We start from the raw sequence: 12590 nt of genomic DNA on the forward strand, positions 1-12590 counted from the left end.
ACTTAAAATATATAGAAAATGAAAACGGAGGAGCCTGATCTAGCACCCATCGATCAGCCCTGGCAGCCACAAATCTCAGCTCGCAGTGATCGGTGACAACCCCGAAAGGTCGCTCATTGAAACCTCCCACGGCGGGCTCATTCCAGAATTCGTTGAAATTCCCGGCGAGTGGGTTCACGCAGATCGAACTTTCCCACTGTCTCAGCTGCACGCGTTTCGCGCCGATCCCCTCAGATCGACGCTGGATCTCATACGCGGATCGGTCCGCGGCCGTCCTCGCGGGACCACGTCTTTCGATGTGACTCACCTGGCGAGCGTGACTGTCGGTTTATTGAAATTAAGCCCGCGGCTGGCGGGGATCCCCCGGCGACGCCGCGTCGAATCCACCGTGGATATATTATCGATAAGTCGACGGAGACGGCGCGTGGGAGATCGCCGCGATGCCGGTAACACACGGCCCGCCACGCCCCGAACAATTACCAAGAAGTCGAGGCGGTAAATCAGCCGTGAAACCGAGACTATGAGACCGCGACGCGTATCCCTGGGATAGCCGATTCCGACTGCGAATCGGGCCGCTGCTAACGTGTGCGCAATATTTCCGCGCTGGAATATTTGACGAATCGGGATTCCCGGAAATATCCGGCATTTTGAAAGCTTCGGGATGTTGGAAAATATTTGGGATATTTAAGTCCTCGGGAGTTTTGGAAATATCCGGGATTTCGAAATTTTCCGTGGTTCTGGAAATATCCGAGATCTCGGAATCTTCGGGATCCCAAAAATGATCGCGATTTTCAAAAATATTGGGTAGTTCGAAATCTTCACGATTTTCGAAAATATTCGGCATTTCGAAATTTTGGGGGTGCCTGGAAATATTCGGAATTTCGAAATCTTTGGGGTGTTTGAAAATATCTGGGATTTCGGAATCTTCGGGGTCCCAAAAATGATCGCGATTTTCAAAAATATCGGGTAGTTCGAAATCTTCACGATTTTCGAAAATATTCGGCATTTCGAAATTTTGGGGGTGCCTGGAAATATTCGGAATTTCGAAATCTTTGGGGTGCCTGGAAATATCTGGGATTTCGGAATCTTCGGGGTCCCAAAAATGACTGTGATTCTCAAAAATATTGGGTACTCCGAAATCTCCGCAATTCTCGAAAATATCGGGGATTTCGAAATATTCGGGATGTCAGAAAATATCTGGAATATTGAAATCCTCGGAAGTCCTGGAAATATCCTAGATCTCGGAAGCTTTGAGGTCCCAAAAATGACTGTGATTCTCAAAAATATTGGGTACTCCGAAAACTTCGCCATTCCCAAAAATATTCAACGTTTCGAAATTTTTAGGGTGTCGAATATATCTAGGGTCCCGAAATTTTCAAAAACATCGGAATTCCTGAAAATATCTGAAATTCTGAAATCTTTGAAATGCCAAAATCTATGAGATTCCTTAAAATTTTGAAAATTGTCATGCGAGTATAGGTATTTCGGAATATTTTCGTAAATCGATTGATATTTTGTCTCATATTATATTTTAATCGAGTGAGAATGAAATACAGGGTAGTTTTTGCATTACTCCATTCTATCGATAATAAGGGTTGTTTTACGATTTGACTGGAATTCGTTAATTGGATGGTAGGTCATGCGTGAAGTATGGGAACACTTGGGTGGTAGATAGACTTCGTAGTTCTCGTTTGTGGAAATTGATCCTTGTAATTGGGGTACGTTATTTACTTTTTAACATTTATCCCATCTTACATAGACGAGTGATTGAATTAAACGAATTCTTTCAAATTACTCGAGATGGTATTCGGAAAATGTAGTAAAACACAGCAACATTGAATTTACTTCAATACTAATAATTTTAGAGTACCTACCTACTCTTTATGATACTTCAAAAATTAATTAACGAGTCGACAGTAATAATTTTAAAACTTGAAAAAATTTTCCAAGCTTTCGATCCTATAATCTATCAAAATAAATATAATATTTCTAATTTTTAAATGTACCTTAACACAAACAAACGTGTCGATATATAATATCTCCGCAGCGCCATCTGAGATCTAAAAATTCGTCAAATCCTCGTGGATCAGATGTTAATGATCAAGTAGCATTTGTTCACCAAGCCTTGGTACACCAAAATATCGTGCTTAAAATCAAAATAATAATTATCGAAAATCGTCGAAAAAATTTTGTTAAAAAATTGAAAAACAATCTAAATTTATAAATGACACGTCAACAACTGAAACTAATTCCGTGGGCGGACGTATATCTTCATTATCTTTCACTGAACTGCGTGTTCGGTTTGCTGCGTGATCATCGATCATCATTTTCAGATTGTTTGTTCTTGACGAGCGTTTCTTGACGCTAGTCTTTCTAGGGATATTTTTATCACCGTCTGGACTATCGATCACGAATCCTCTTAACCGAACTTCATCCCGTTCTTTAAAAATCACCAACTGAATTGTGTTCACGGATAAACGCGAGAAAATTAACGAATATTTTTTTAGAGAGCGAGAAAACATGTCTCTTTGTTCAAGTTTTAAAAGGTTTAGGTTAGGTTCGGCGAAGAAAGCAAATAAGTTAGGCATCCGTGAATAATTCTCGTGTGAATGTTTCTAGACTCCTGATGCTGCATAAAATGGCGCGACGTGTGAAAGTTGAAAATTATCTCGCCTCGTCGAAGACTAATTTCATTTTTACAATTGCTTATTTATCGTTCATTAGACACACGTTTCTGTTACTTATCTTTATTTGAAATTCCCGCCAAGAATTTCCAACCTTTATTTTCTTATTAACCTTTGCGTCCCAAAATTTATTTTATATGTACGAGTAGTACAAAGGAACCTAGGTGCAACTTAACCTCATTCTGTTTGAAAAACAAAAGATACAGAAGCTACGAATACATCTCTATTTTCACATAAAATACCACTGCATTTCGAAGCTTCGAACACTAAAGCTAAAAACAACTGTTTGACCCAAAAAATAATTTAAGTCAGAACGAATTATAAACTGGAAAAAGGTTAAAAACAAAATTCGAAAATCGATGATTTCATTGATTAATTGAAAAAATAATCTAACTCTCAACGAATTATAATGGAGAGATGACAAATTCCATATTAAAATCGCGCGAGGAACGGAGGAAAAGGCGTAGGGAGCGTCGAGTGGGGCGAGCTCTGGCGGCGACTCGGGGAAAGACAGGACAAGATGGCGTCGGCGCGGAGATAGCGTATCAGCAGCGGCACGGCAGCGGCGACGGTGAAAAACGCCGCAGCGACGGTGTTGTGACCTGGGTGTGGCGCGGCCGACGTGCGGAGATCTCTCGCATATGTGTAACCCGTTGGAGCGGCGCGAGAGAGGGCTCTCCTCTCCGCTCCGCGTGTCCGGGAGTGTGGAACCGGGCGAAAGCATAGGCAACAGCCGAACGCTAACGCCGGCTTATGGCTTATATCCATGAGAAATACGGACAGACGTTATGCAATCGTCTTGTATATCCCCGTGCTTTCTTTTTTCTCAGCTAGAACGTTCCGTCGCGCGTGTGAGTGCACGCGCCCGTGTGTACGTGTACGTGTGTGTCGGTCGTAGAGGATTAATACACGACGGTGCTTAACGGGTAAACGCGTGACCACGTTTTACGCGCACACGCGAAGGCAAACGGGATACTGCGGGTAATTAAAAGCGTTCCAAGGGAAACTCTGCCGGGGCCCACTGGTGATTATTATTGTTTTATACGCGTAATCAATTGCGCTTGTTTATGATCCTCCGCATTTGGAAACACGGCTCTGCGATTTCGTTCGTCGCGTCGTTTTTATTCCACTCTTGATACGTGTTACGGAGAATCAGCTTGTGAGCAGATTCATTAGGACCAAGCGTATGGGCGATAGTACCGGATTTTTACGCTAGGTGGTGCCGCTTTGTTCTGCGGCCAGTGCAAAGTAGCATCCTTACCACAGTTACGAAATATAATCGCGTTGATTGCAATTATACACTGCGATAGTAGAATGTTGTAGATCAAATGAACAATGAATGAAAGCTTCTATTTAAGATAATATTTATTATTTTATACTGAAAATTATTTTTAAACGAGAGATTGAAACTAGGGTCCTTCGGAATGGACGAAATGTTGGAAATATGTGGTTAATTATTTTTGTAATGGATAAGATATTATTAATATAGTAATATTATTATGAATTAGTATAAGATATATAACATTATAATATCTAGTCAAAATAATATAATAATTATCTCTGTCAAAATGGCGGATTCCAAATTTCTTGTTTTCACGATTACTATACACGTACACGTATTCCAAGCGAAATTAATGTTAAACGACATTAAAACGGGGATCTTATTACTTCATTACTCCGTTTTCTACGACATTCATATAGACATTACAGCTAGTAAACCGAGTTTCACCTAGTTTCACCAAGCTTCACCCTCAAGTTTGCGATCAAACTGCTTATCAGGTTAATTCTAATATGTAAGATCAATCTCAATCGATCTAAAAAATCTCTCTACCAGTTACCGATTCCGTTTTCATGGCCAATAAATTTCTCCAATAAATCTTGCGATTTCCTCGTCTGCCCAGCTCACGGACAGCACACACTTGCGGTACCTCCCAGACTCTTCTCTATAAAAACATATTAAATTCGAGGATCGGTTAACGATCTCCTTCCCACTCGTCGATTCTTTCTTCGCACTCGACTCGCGGCCAATAAATCTCGATAAATCGCCTTCCGATTTTCTCGTTAATCGCGGCCGGCTTGATCGCCGGGTCGATCGGGCCACTCCATCTTTGGATCTGCCGTCTGGCGTTGGAAAAAGGCAGATCTTCTCGTTTCTCTCCGTTGGTAGCCGGTCGGCCGGCTTCCTGGCGGGAGACGGAACATTTTAATGAATATTACGCACGCACGCGATATCCTGCTCGGATCGCTTCCGATCGTCGGGCTCTAGCGATCGTCGTCGCGCTCGATATTTCATCGTTAGCCGAAGGAATCCGCTCGATCCTCCAAGGACATCGACGGGGTCGCAAAAATGGCGCGGGCTGCGTGTCCGGCGACACGAAACCTTCCGAGTCCCATTAATTGGATCCGCATTTCGCCTTTTTCGCCATTTTGCCCACTCCTCTCTTCCTTCTTTCCGTCCTCTCCGCGCAGTTCTCCCGAAAACCTTTCACGCAGGACCATAAATCGAACGCGCAATCGATTACTCCTGTATGGCAACGGTCACTTGCGAAATTCCAGGCTGAAATTAAATGTTGCGTAGTCGGTGGCGTGTAACGCGGGATTATAAATTCGTTTTTCGCACGAAACTGTCTGGCACCTCTGCGAGACTCGGGCATTTTTCAGAGTTAAGTAACGAGCCGGGCACCGTCCTCGTTTTGTACCCCGAAGAGAAGAAGACTCGGGTGTAATCCCTGCGAGAGCAGTTGGAGTTTCATCGGGAAATTGCCAGACCAAGTGGATATTTGTTGACTATTTCGTATTTTAATCCGACAGCCGGAATTACTCTCGCGAGCGATTGACAGGTCACACCTGTCCGCGTGGATTCTTGGCACGCGTTTGCTTTTCGCACACCTCGGACCATTCATCTTACGAATTGTTAATTCCAATCCGAGACTAATGCGTGGCCTTCTTTCCATCAATTTTTATTCCATTTTCAAGGTTGCAAGATATTTACGAGCCTCTTGTGCTGTCGGAATTTAATCAGCGTGGAACATTGACGTTGCCTTGGGGTGAAAGCCTGATTTAAGGATTATGAAGCTTCGAATCGCTTTGGTTCCTCGAACATTCGATTACTCAGGGTTGTATCATAGGGAAGGAGTTGGCGGAGGTATTGGAAGGGTTTAAGAATTCGATTTTTAGGTGTTTTTTCGAGTTATCCGAAGGATCGGTTGGCGAGTAGGCTCAGGGCTGTTTTTAATCGCCTCTATTGCGTGATGGCCGGGGTTTTTTTCCAGAAATTTATCTTATCTCCCGGAAACACGTCGTAAATCCTTCGATTGCCCACGTGGCAGGTATCCTGTTCACCTGTGCACGAAGGATGCGAGGTGAAAGACGGACGACGTCTCGGTGGATACTTGTTAATCGAAGCACGCTATGCGCCCATAATGGGAGTCGAACAGTGGAGGAAGCTGAAAGGGCGATGGTAATAGACTTGGAGGACTCTTGGACTTTGACATCGAGATTCCTTTAATGGGTACCGTGATATCGGATAGCTCGCAATCGATAAAAGTACCTCTACGTTGAATTAACAGAAGACTAACCCGTCACGTTGCCATAACTGTTGGGAAGAGTTATGATTAGACACAAATTTTGCTTTCCTATGACTCGATGTAATGTAACTTTGACGTACGAATTTGAAATATTGAAGAGTACTGTGAAAAATTTTCTGTCATTGAACAGACACCAACTTAAAATTCCTCGGCATTTTCTGTGACACGAGGAAAGTTTTCATGGAGTGAGTGAACCTAAGTTGACTCAAGAAAGGATCATCTAATGTTTGGCTTCCCACTGCCACTCAATTTTTTCCTAAAATTTAAATATTCGAAGAGCCTCATACTCCTTTATTGCTTGCAATTAATCGAGTCGACTAGTTACCTTATAGGGGAAAAATGATGGAAATAAAAGTCACTAGAATCTAATCCTAACTTGGTAATTAACCAAGCTTATATACAAACGATAACAATATTAGTGAAACAGAATAAATAGCTGTACGTAATTATATCTTCCTATCTACCTAAAAGTTGTCAATGCAGTTGTCATTCTGAAGACCTCAATGTCTTCCATCAAAGGCAGTTGCACGTTTCCAAAAGTTCCCTAAACGAAGCTTCCATAAATGGTAAACAAAAAAATCTCAAGAATCATGTTCCAAAACCTCCAGAACCTAATCGTAAGCAGACACATGCCCAGTTTCCACCCCTTCAAAGCCAAATAATGGCCGATCGGACCCGAAGCTCAGGATGAGTATCGAAGCTCACGAAGTGACCAGCTGAGCAAACAGCAAAGAAACGACCTAATTACCTAGTTTCCATCGGAGTAATTAACCCTTTCCCTGCAAACAATGTCTTTAGACGCTTAGCCATAGTTAGGCGTTAGGCACTGTGCATTTGTTATCAGTAACTGCCCAATAATGCTCATTAAATCATTTATCTTCGATGCACTAGCACCATACGCTTCTTGTGCACAGATTTTTTCACATAATCGAATATAAATTTCCTCTGGTCGACCTAGCACTGTCACACTGCTGCCCAGAGAGCAATTGCTGTCTGAGCGCTGCAACGAAAGGGGTTAAAAATCACGCTAGCCTAACTAACCCTTTGCGTACTATGGACGCAAATATGAGTTTTGCTCAAATTATCAGTTTGGCAGAGGAACTTATATACGTATCTCAGGTAAACGCATCGCTAGAGCCACGTACGTCTACAATTTGACACCTCGTTGCCCTGTCAACGAAAATAGCGACTAAATAGAAATGTGAACTGACAGTTTGAAATACCTATCGTGACAGCAACTTGACTACATAGTTCTGTCAACCTGGAACCGTCCCATCCACATAGGGCTAACGACGCTACTCGCTGTCAAGCCCAGAGGGGTCGATAATATTGCAGAAAATCGGACCGGCAAGGAAAGCACTCGGTAATCCCAGGATTTAAGGTATTAGAAATCGTTCCGCGTGAGTTGCGTTGGGGCTCTCTAAAACGAAAATGGACGATTCGTTTGCGAATATCGAAGTGGAACCGTAAAGCCGGCGAGGGTTGGCAAGAAGCTGCCTTGCTGTGGATGCTGGCGTGCCGCGATAATTAGTTCCGTACGTGGTAAAAATGGCAGGAGAATTTGCATAATCCGGTTGATTACACGGCGCAAACAATCCTGCTCTCTGAGCGCGATGATCTTGATTGGATCGATCCGATCGTCGGCCATTGCTGGCTGATTAATGGATACGCTGGCGTCGTTACGCGTTCGTTCGTCGGGCTGGTTCAAGGCGATGTCATGGAAAAAAGCATGCTTTATAGATTTCCTTGATCGTCTTTTACGTGATCGTGTTTCTTCCCCTTGAATTATGGCGGGTGCTTTTTGTTATTAGGAGATCCGCGAGGATGGAAGGGGTTGATCCGTGGTCTTTCTTCTTAAATCACTGATTGTGGGTAATGGTAACTCGAATGGTAAAAAGAGGGCTCGGATTGAGGTTTCAATTAAATTCTTTCGTTACTTCTTGGCGATTGGACTGATTTAGGAGCGCTCGAGCCGGGGTCTCTTCGGTGTTCTTATTAGGGTGATGAATGAAGTTTACCCATTGGGTAATGGGAACGTTTGGATAGGGGAGTAGATAAATAGAGAATATGTAACGATAGCTGCCCACTGTAATCCGGGGGATGCTCTTGAACCGGTTACACGAAGCTCGTGTAACGTTGCAATAGTATTAATCGGTAAATAAAAATAAAAATTACTATAAACAAGAAGTAAAAATTAGAAGAAATTTGGAGATCCTACAGGAAAGAAATGAAACTTGAAACAGTCTTAAAACGATACTTTTGGATTTATCAGATTGAATATAAAATAAAATAGTGAGTACAGTGATAGGAAACATGATAAAATATAATAATATAATACAATAATGAAATAAAATAAAGTGTTATTTAGCAACCACTGTTTCTTCTCAAACAAAGATAAACAACCTTCGTATCACGTTTCAAGTTGATATTGTTTATTTATTTATTACTATTTATTTCATTGAAATGAACAAAAAAATAAAATAATATGTAAAATAATACACGAGATAGTAGAATAAAATAGTATACAAAATAATAAAATAAGATAATATATAAAGAGTATATGAAATAATAAAATGTTACATAAAGTAAAATATAAATAAAAACAGTATATAATACACGAGATAGTAGAATAAAATAGTATACAAAATAATAAAATAAGATAATATATAAACAGTATATAAAATATTAAAATATTACATAAAGTAAAATAAAATAGCAATCCAGAGATATTTTCATAGTTCAGCAATATTTATAATTTATTTATTCTCAAAAAAATCAAACAATCTTCATTCTTTCACATTCCAAATTGATCTTATTTAAAATACTATAAATGAATTTATTAAAATAAACCTAAAATAAAATGATATATGTAATAATGCAAAAAAGAATATATAATATATGATAAATTCTGCGAAATTAAATTCCAAACCTATATGATCCTGCAATCACGATTACTCGCTCCTCCATACCCCTCGCAGGACTTCAAAGACATGGTAAAAGAAAATACACGCGTTGAAATTTCGCCAAACTTCGTTTCGTTCCTTTATTCCACGTACTCCGACCATCAATTAAATATCCCCGTGGATCGTGAACCAGTTGCAGGTTCATCCATTTTCTCGATGGGCGCAACCGGTCGGCGAGTGGTAATTTGAATGGCGCGAGTTTAAGGCCGATTATACGGCAGGCCTTAAACTCCGGGGTCAGAGTTCGTGCCAGGCCCGCGAGAATTCGTGCGTGTTCCAGCGGCGAGAAAATCGCCTTTTTCGAGGGAATATCGGGTAACGGGAAGGCCCTACCTCGAAATTCAACGCGCCTCGTTGGGTTAACATGGCCGCGCTCTTCCCCGACTGTCGATGAATGCCGTTTCCGGTTCGCTCCTGACGCCATACTCGATGGTCCCCCGTTTCGGATGCAAGTGGCTGCTCGCGTGTTTGGCACGATCTTGCTGCCGAGAAAAATTATCCTCCTTTCCCGGACGATTTTGCTCCTTAATGATAAGCTGTACTGGAATATGCACACTGTCCGATCTGAATTTGTTACGTGTTTAATATCTCGTTACGCAGAGAGTGCGGGGCAATTTGGTTAACGAGGAATGATCGAAAATGTATGCGAGGAATTTGTTTCTGGTAATTAATTTGGAAAGAGAGAAATAATTTGGTAAATAATATTGGGGAATGTTAACTTGGAATTTCCAGTTTTCTTTAATTATGAATTATGTTAAATTCTTTTTCTTGCATAGTTACTTTTGCGAGAATTTATTTTTTCATTTTTGTACTAGGTTTGTTAAATTAATTGGAATTTTTAGCTTTATTTCTTATATTTAGTAAATTCTACTTAAGGTATATTTAGTAGAATTTTATTCATCTATTGGAAAGAAGTGTATATTACTATGAGAACTATAAGAACTATAATAACTGTATATACTATAGTTAACTGGGTACGTAGAATATATTTTGATTTTCTACAAAATATCTGTGAGGTGAAAAAAGATTTTTAGGGTGATTTGAAACGATACTAAATAATTCTTATAATGACTGATAATAATTCCCAGTACAGTTCCAGGACAATAATACTCTAACAAAATCCAATGAGATGATACTAACCACCTATAACAAATTTCAAGATACCCAATAACATAAATACCAATTTCTAAGATATATTCCACATCCCTAATCGTAGACTCACTCTAAACTCTACTATATAATACACAATTCAAGCTATTTCTGAGAAAAGAATCCATTTCTTCATAAATTGTCTGTCACAAATTGAATTAGAAATACAAATTATTACAATCGCAAAGACACGTGACCAAAGTGACAACCCTGAATGCAAAATTTGTAATTAAAAATTTTTAAACCACCATTTGGACCCTGATAAGTTTAGTGTTAAAGTAAATATTATTAATTATTCTTATATTAAAATAAAAATAAGAATTATTAATTATTCGTGCATTCAAATAAAAATAAAAATTAGTAATTATTCCTGCATAGAAATAGAAATAAAAAATATTAATTATTTCTGCATTGAAATAAAAATAAATAATACTAATTATTCCTGTATTGAAATAAAAATAAAAATTAGTAATTATTCGTGCATTGAAATAAAAATAAAGAATATTAATTATTTGTATATTAAAATAAAAATAAAAATTAGTAATTATTCGTGCATTGAAATAAAAATAAAAATTATTAATTATTCGTGGTTTGAAATAGAAATGATTAATTATTCGTACATTGAAATAAAAATAAAAATTATTAATTATTCGTGCATTGAAATAAAAATAAAGAATATTAATTATTTGTATATTAAAATAAAAATAAAAATTAGTAATTGTTCCTGCATTGAAATAAAAATAAAAATTATTAATTATTCGTGGTTTGAAATAAAAATGATTAATTATTCGTACATTGAAATAAAAATAAAAATTAGTAATTATTCCTGCATTGAAATAGAAATAAAAATGATTAATTATTTGTACATTAAAATAAAAATAAAAATTAGTAATTATTCGTGCATTGAAATAAAAATAAAAATTATTAATTATTCGTGGTTTGAAATAAAAATGATTAATTATTCGTACATTGAAATAAAAATAAAAATTAGTAATTATTCCTGCATTGAAATAGAAATAAAAATGATTAATTATTTGTACATTAAAATAAAAATAAAAATTAGTAATTATTCCTGCATTGAAATAGAAATGAAAATGATTAATTATTCGTACATTGAAATAAAAATAAAAATTATTAATTATTCGTTTATTAAAATAAATAAAATATACCATGGAACTTTCCGGTTCACTGGCATACATTTGACTCCGTCAGAACTATACTCCATTCGCCATTTTGGTTGCAGGTCCCTTTTTCAGGGTCCTGGATCGCGCATTCCTCGCCGGAACAATTACACCGCGCCAGGACAAAAACGTAGCACTTGGTTAATCGATTTCTTGCGGGCCGACCTACACCATGGAAAAAACAGAACCGATCGGGTACGACGTCGATCATAGTCGTCATTCGTATAATTAGAATTTCCTCCGATACCCCGGTCTTTCATTCACAAGCATCGTGTCGAATCGTGGCGCACCGGAAACCGCACCCTTCGCGAACCTCATCAGCGCGGAGATCGGAGCTAATCGAAGTTAAACGAGCCGAAAATAATCTCCGCCAAGATAGAAAATGCTCGCTCGCTCATGAACCTCTCGTTCCGTTCACTTTCCGTTCGGTTCACGTGCAAATGAAACGTTTCAAGAGCGTTTCGACGCGTTAACTCGCTGCTCATGGCTCAGACCTCGTAGGAAGTTGAAAAAGCGCGCGTTTAATCTTCGAGACACGGTATCTCTCGTGGGTAGTTCATTTTCGTGGCGTTTCGCTGTTTGGAAAAAGAGAGGATATGATTGAAAGTCTGCAACTGAGATTTCCTACGAGTGTGATTGATGGCACACGATATTTAGGCGAATATCAGGCTGCCAAGATTTGGTTCTGCGTTCTGGGTGTTTGGAATTGGATTATGGGTTGGCAGAAAGTGGATGAAAAGTAGAAGATGAAGGGATAGTAGGATGATTTTGAGTTTCGTGAGGAAGAAGTGTGAGTTGGGGATGTTTAATCATGGGTTGCCTAGATCTACGTGTACTATTATTCGAGTTACTAGTCTCGTTGATGTTTAAGATGTATATAACAAAATTATAATATTTAAAATTGATATTTAAAATTATTAAAGTTATTATTAATACTTTACAATTAATATCAAATAATATTTAATATAATATATAATAATATTTAATAATCTTAATATTTAATATTTATTATAATATATAATAATA

At 38.6% G+C, this 12590-nt stretch overlaps 1 protein-coding gene across 1 annotated transcript in view; it reads left to right on the forward strand.

The window, feature by feature from the left end:
- The first annotated feature begins 1102 nt into the window (after window positions 1-1102).
- The window catches only part of LOC108552572 (neurogenic locus Notch protein), a 46566-nt gene continuing 35078 nt past the window's right edge, over window positions 1103-12590 (forward strand). The window contains exon 1 of the mRNA XM_017907189.1: window positions 1103-1328. Within this exon, the coding sequence (XP_017762678.1) occupies window positions 1103-1328 (226 nt within the window). The remainder of the gene's footprint in view (window positions 1329-12590) is intronic.

Source organism: Eufriesea mexicana, unplaced genomic scaffold (assembly GCF_001483705.2).
Source record: "Eufriesea mexicana isolate 0111107269 unplaced genomic scaffold, ASM148370v2 scaffold7170, whole genome shotgun sequence".
Lineage (NCBI taxonomy): Eukaryota > Metazoa > Arthropoda > Insecta > Hymenoptera > Apidae > Eufriesea > Eufriesea mexicana.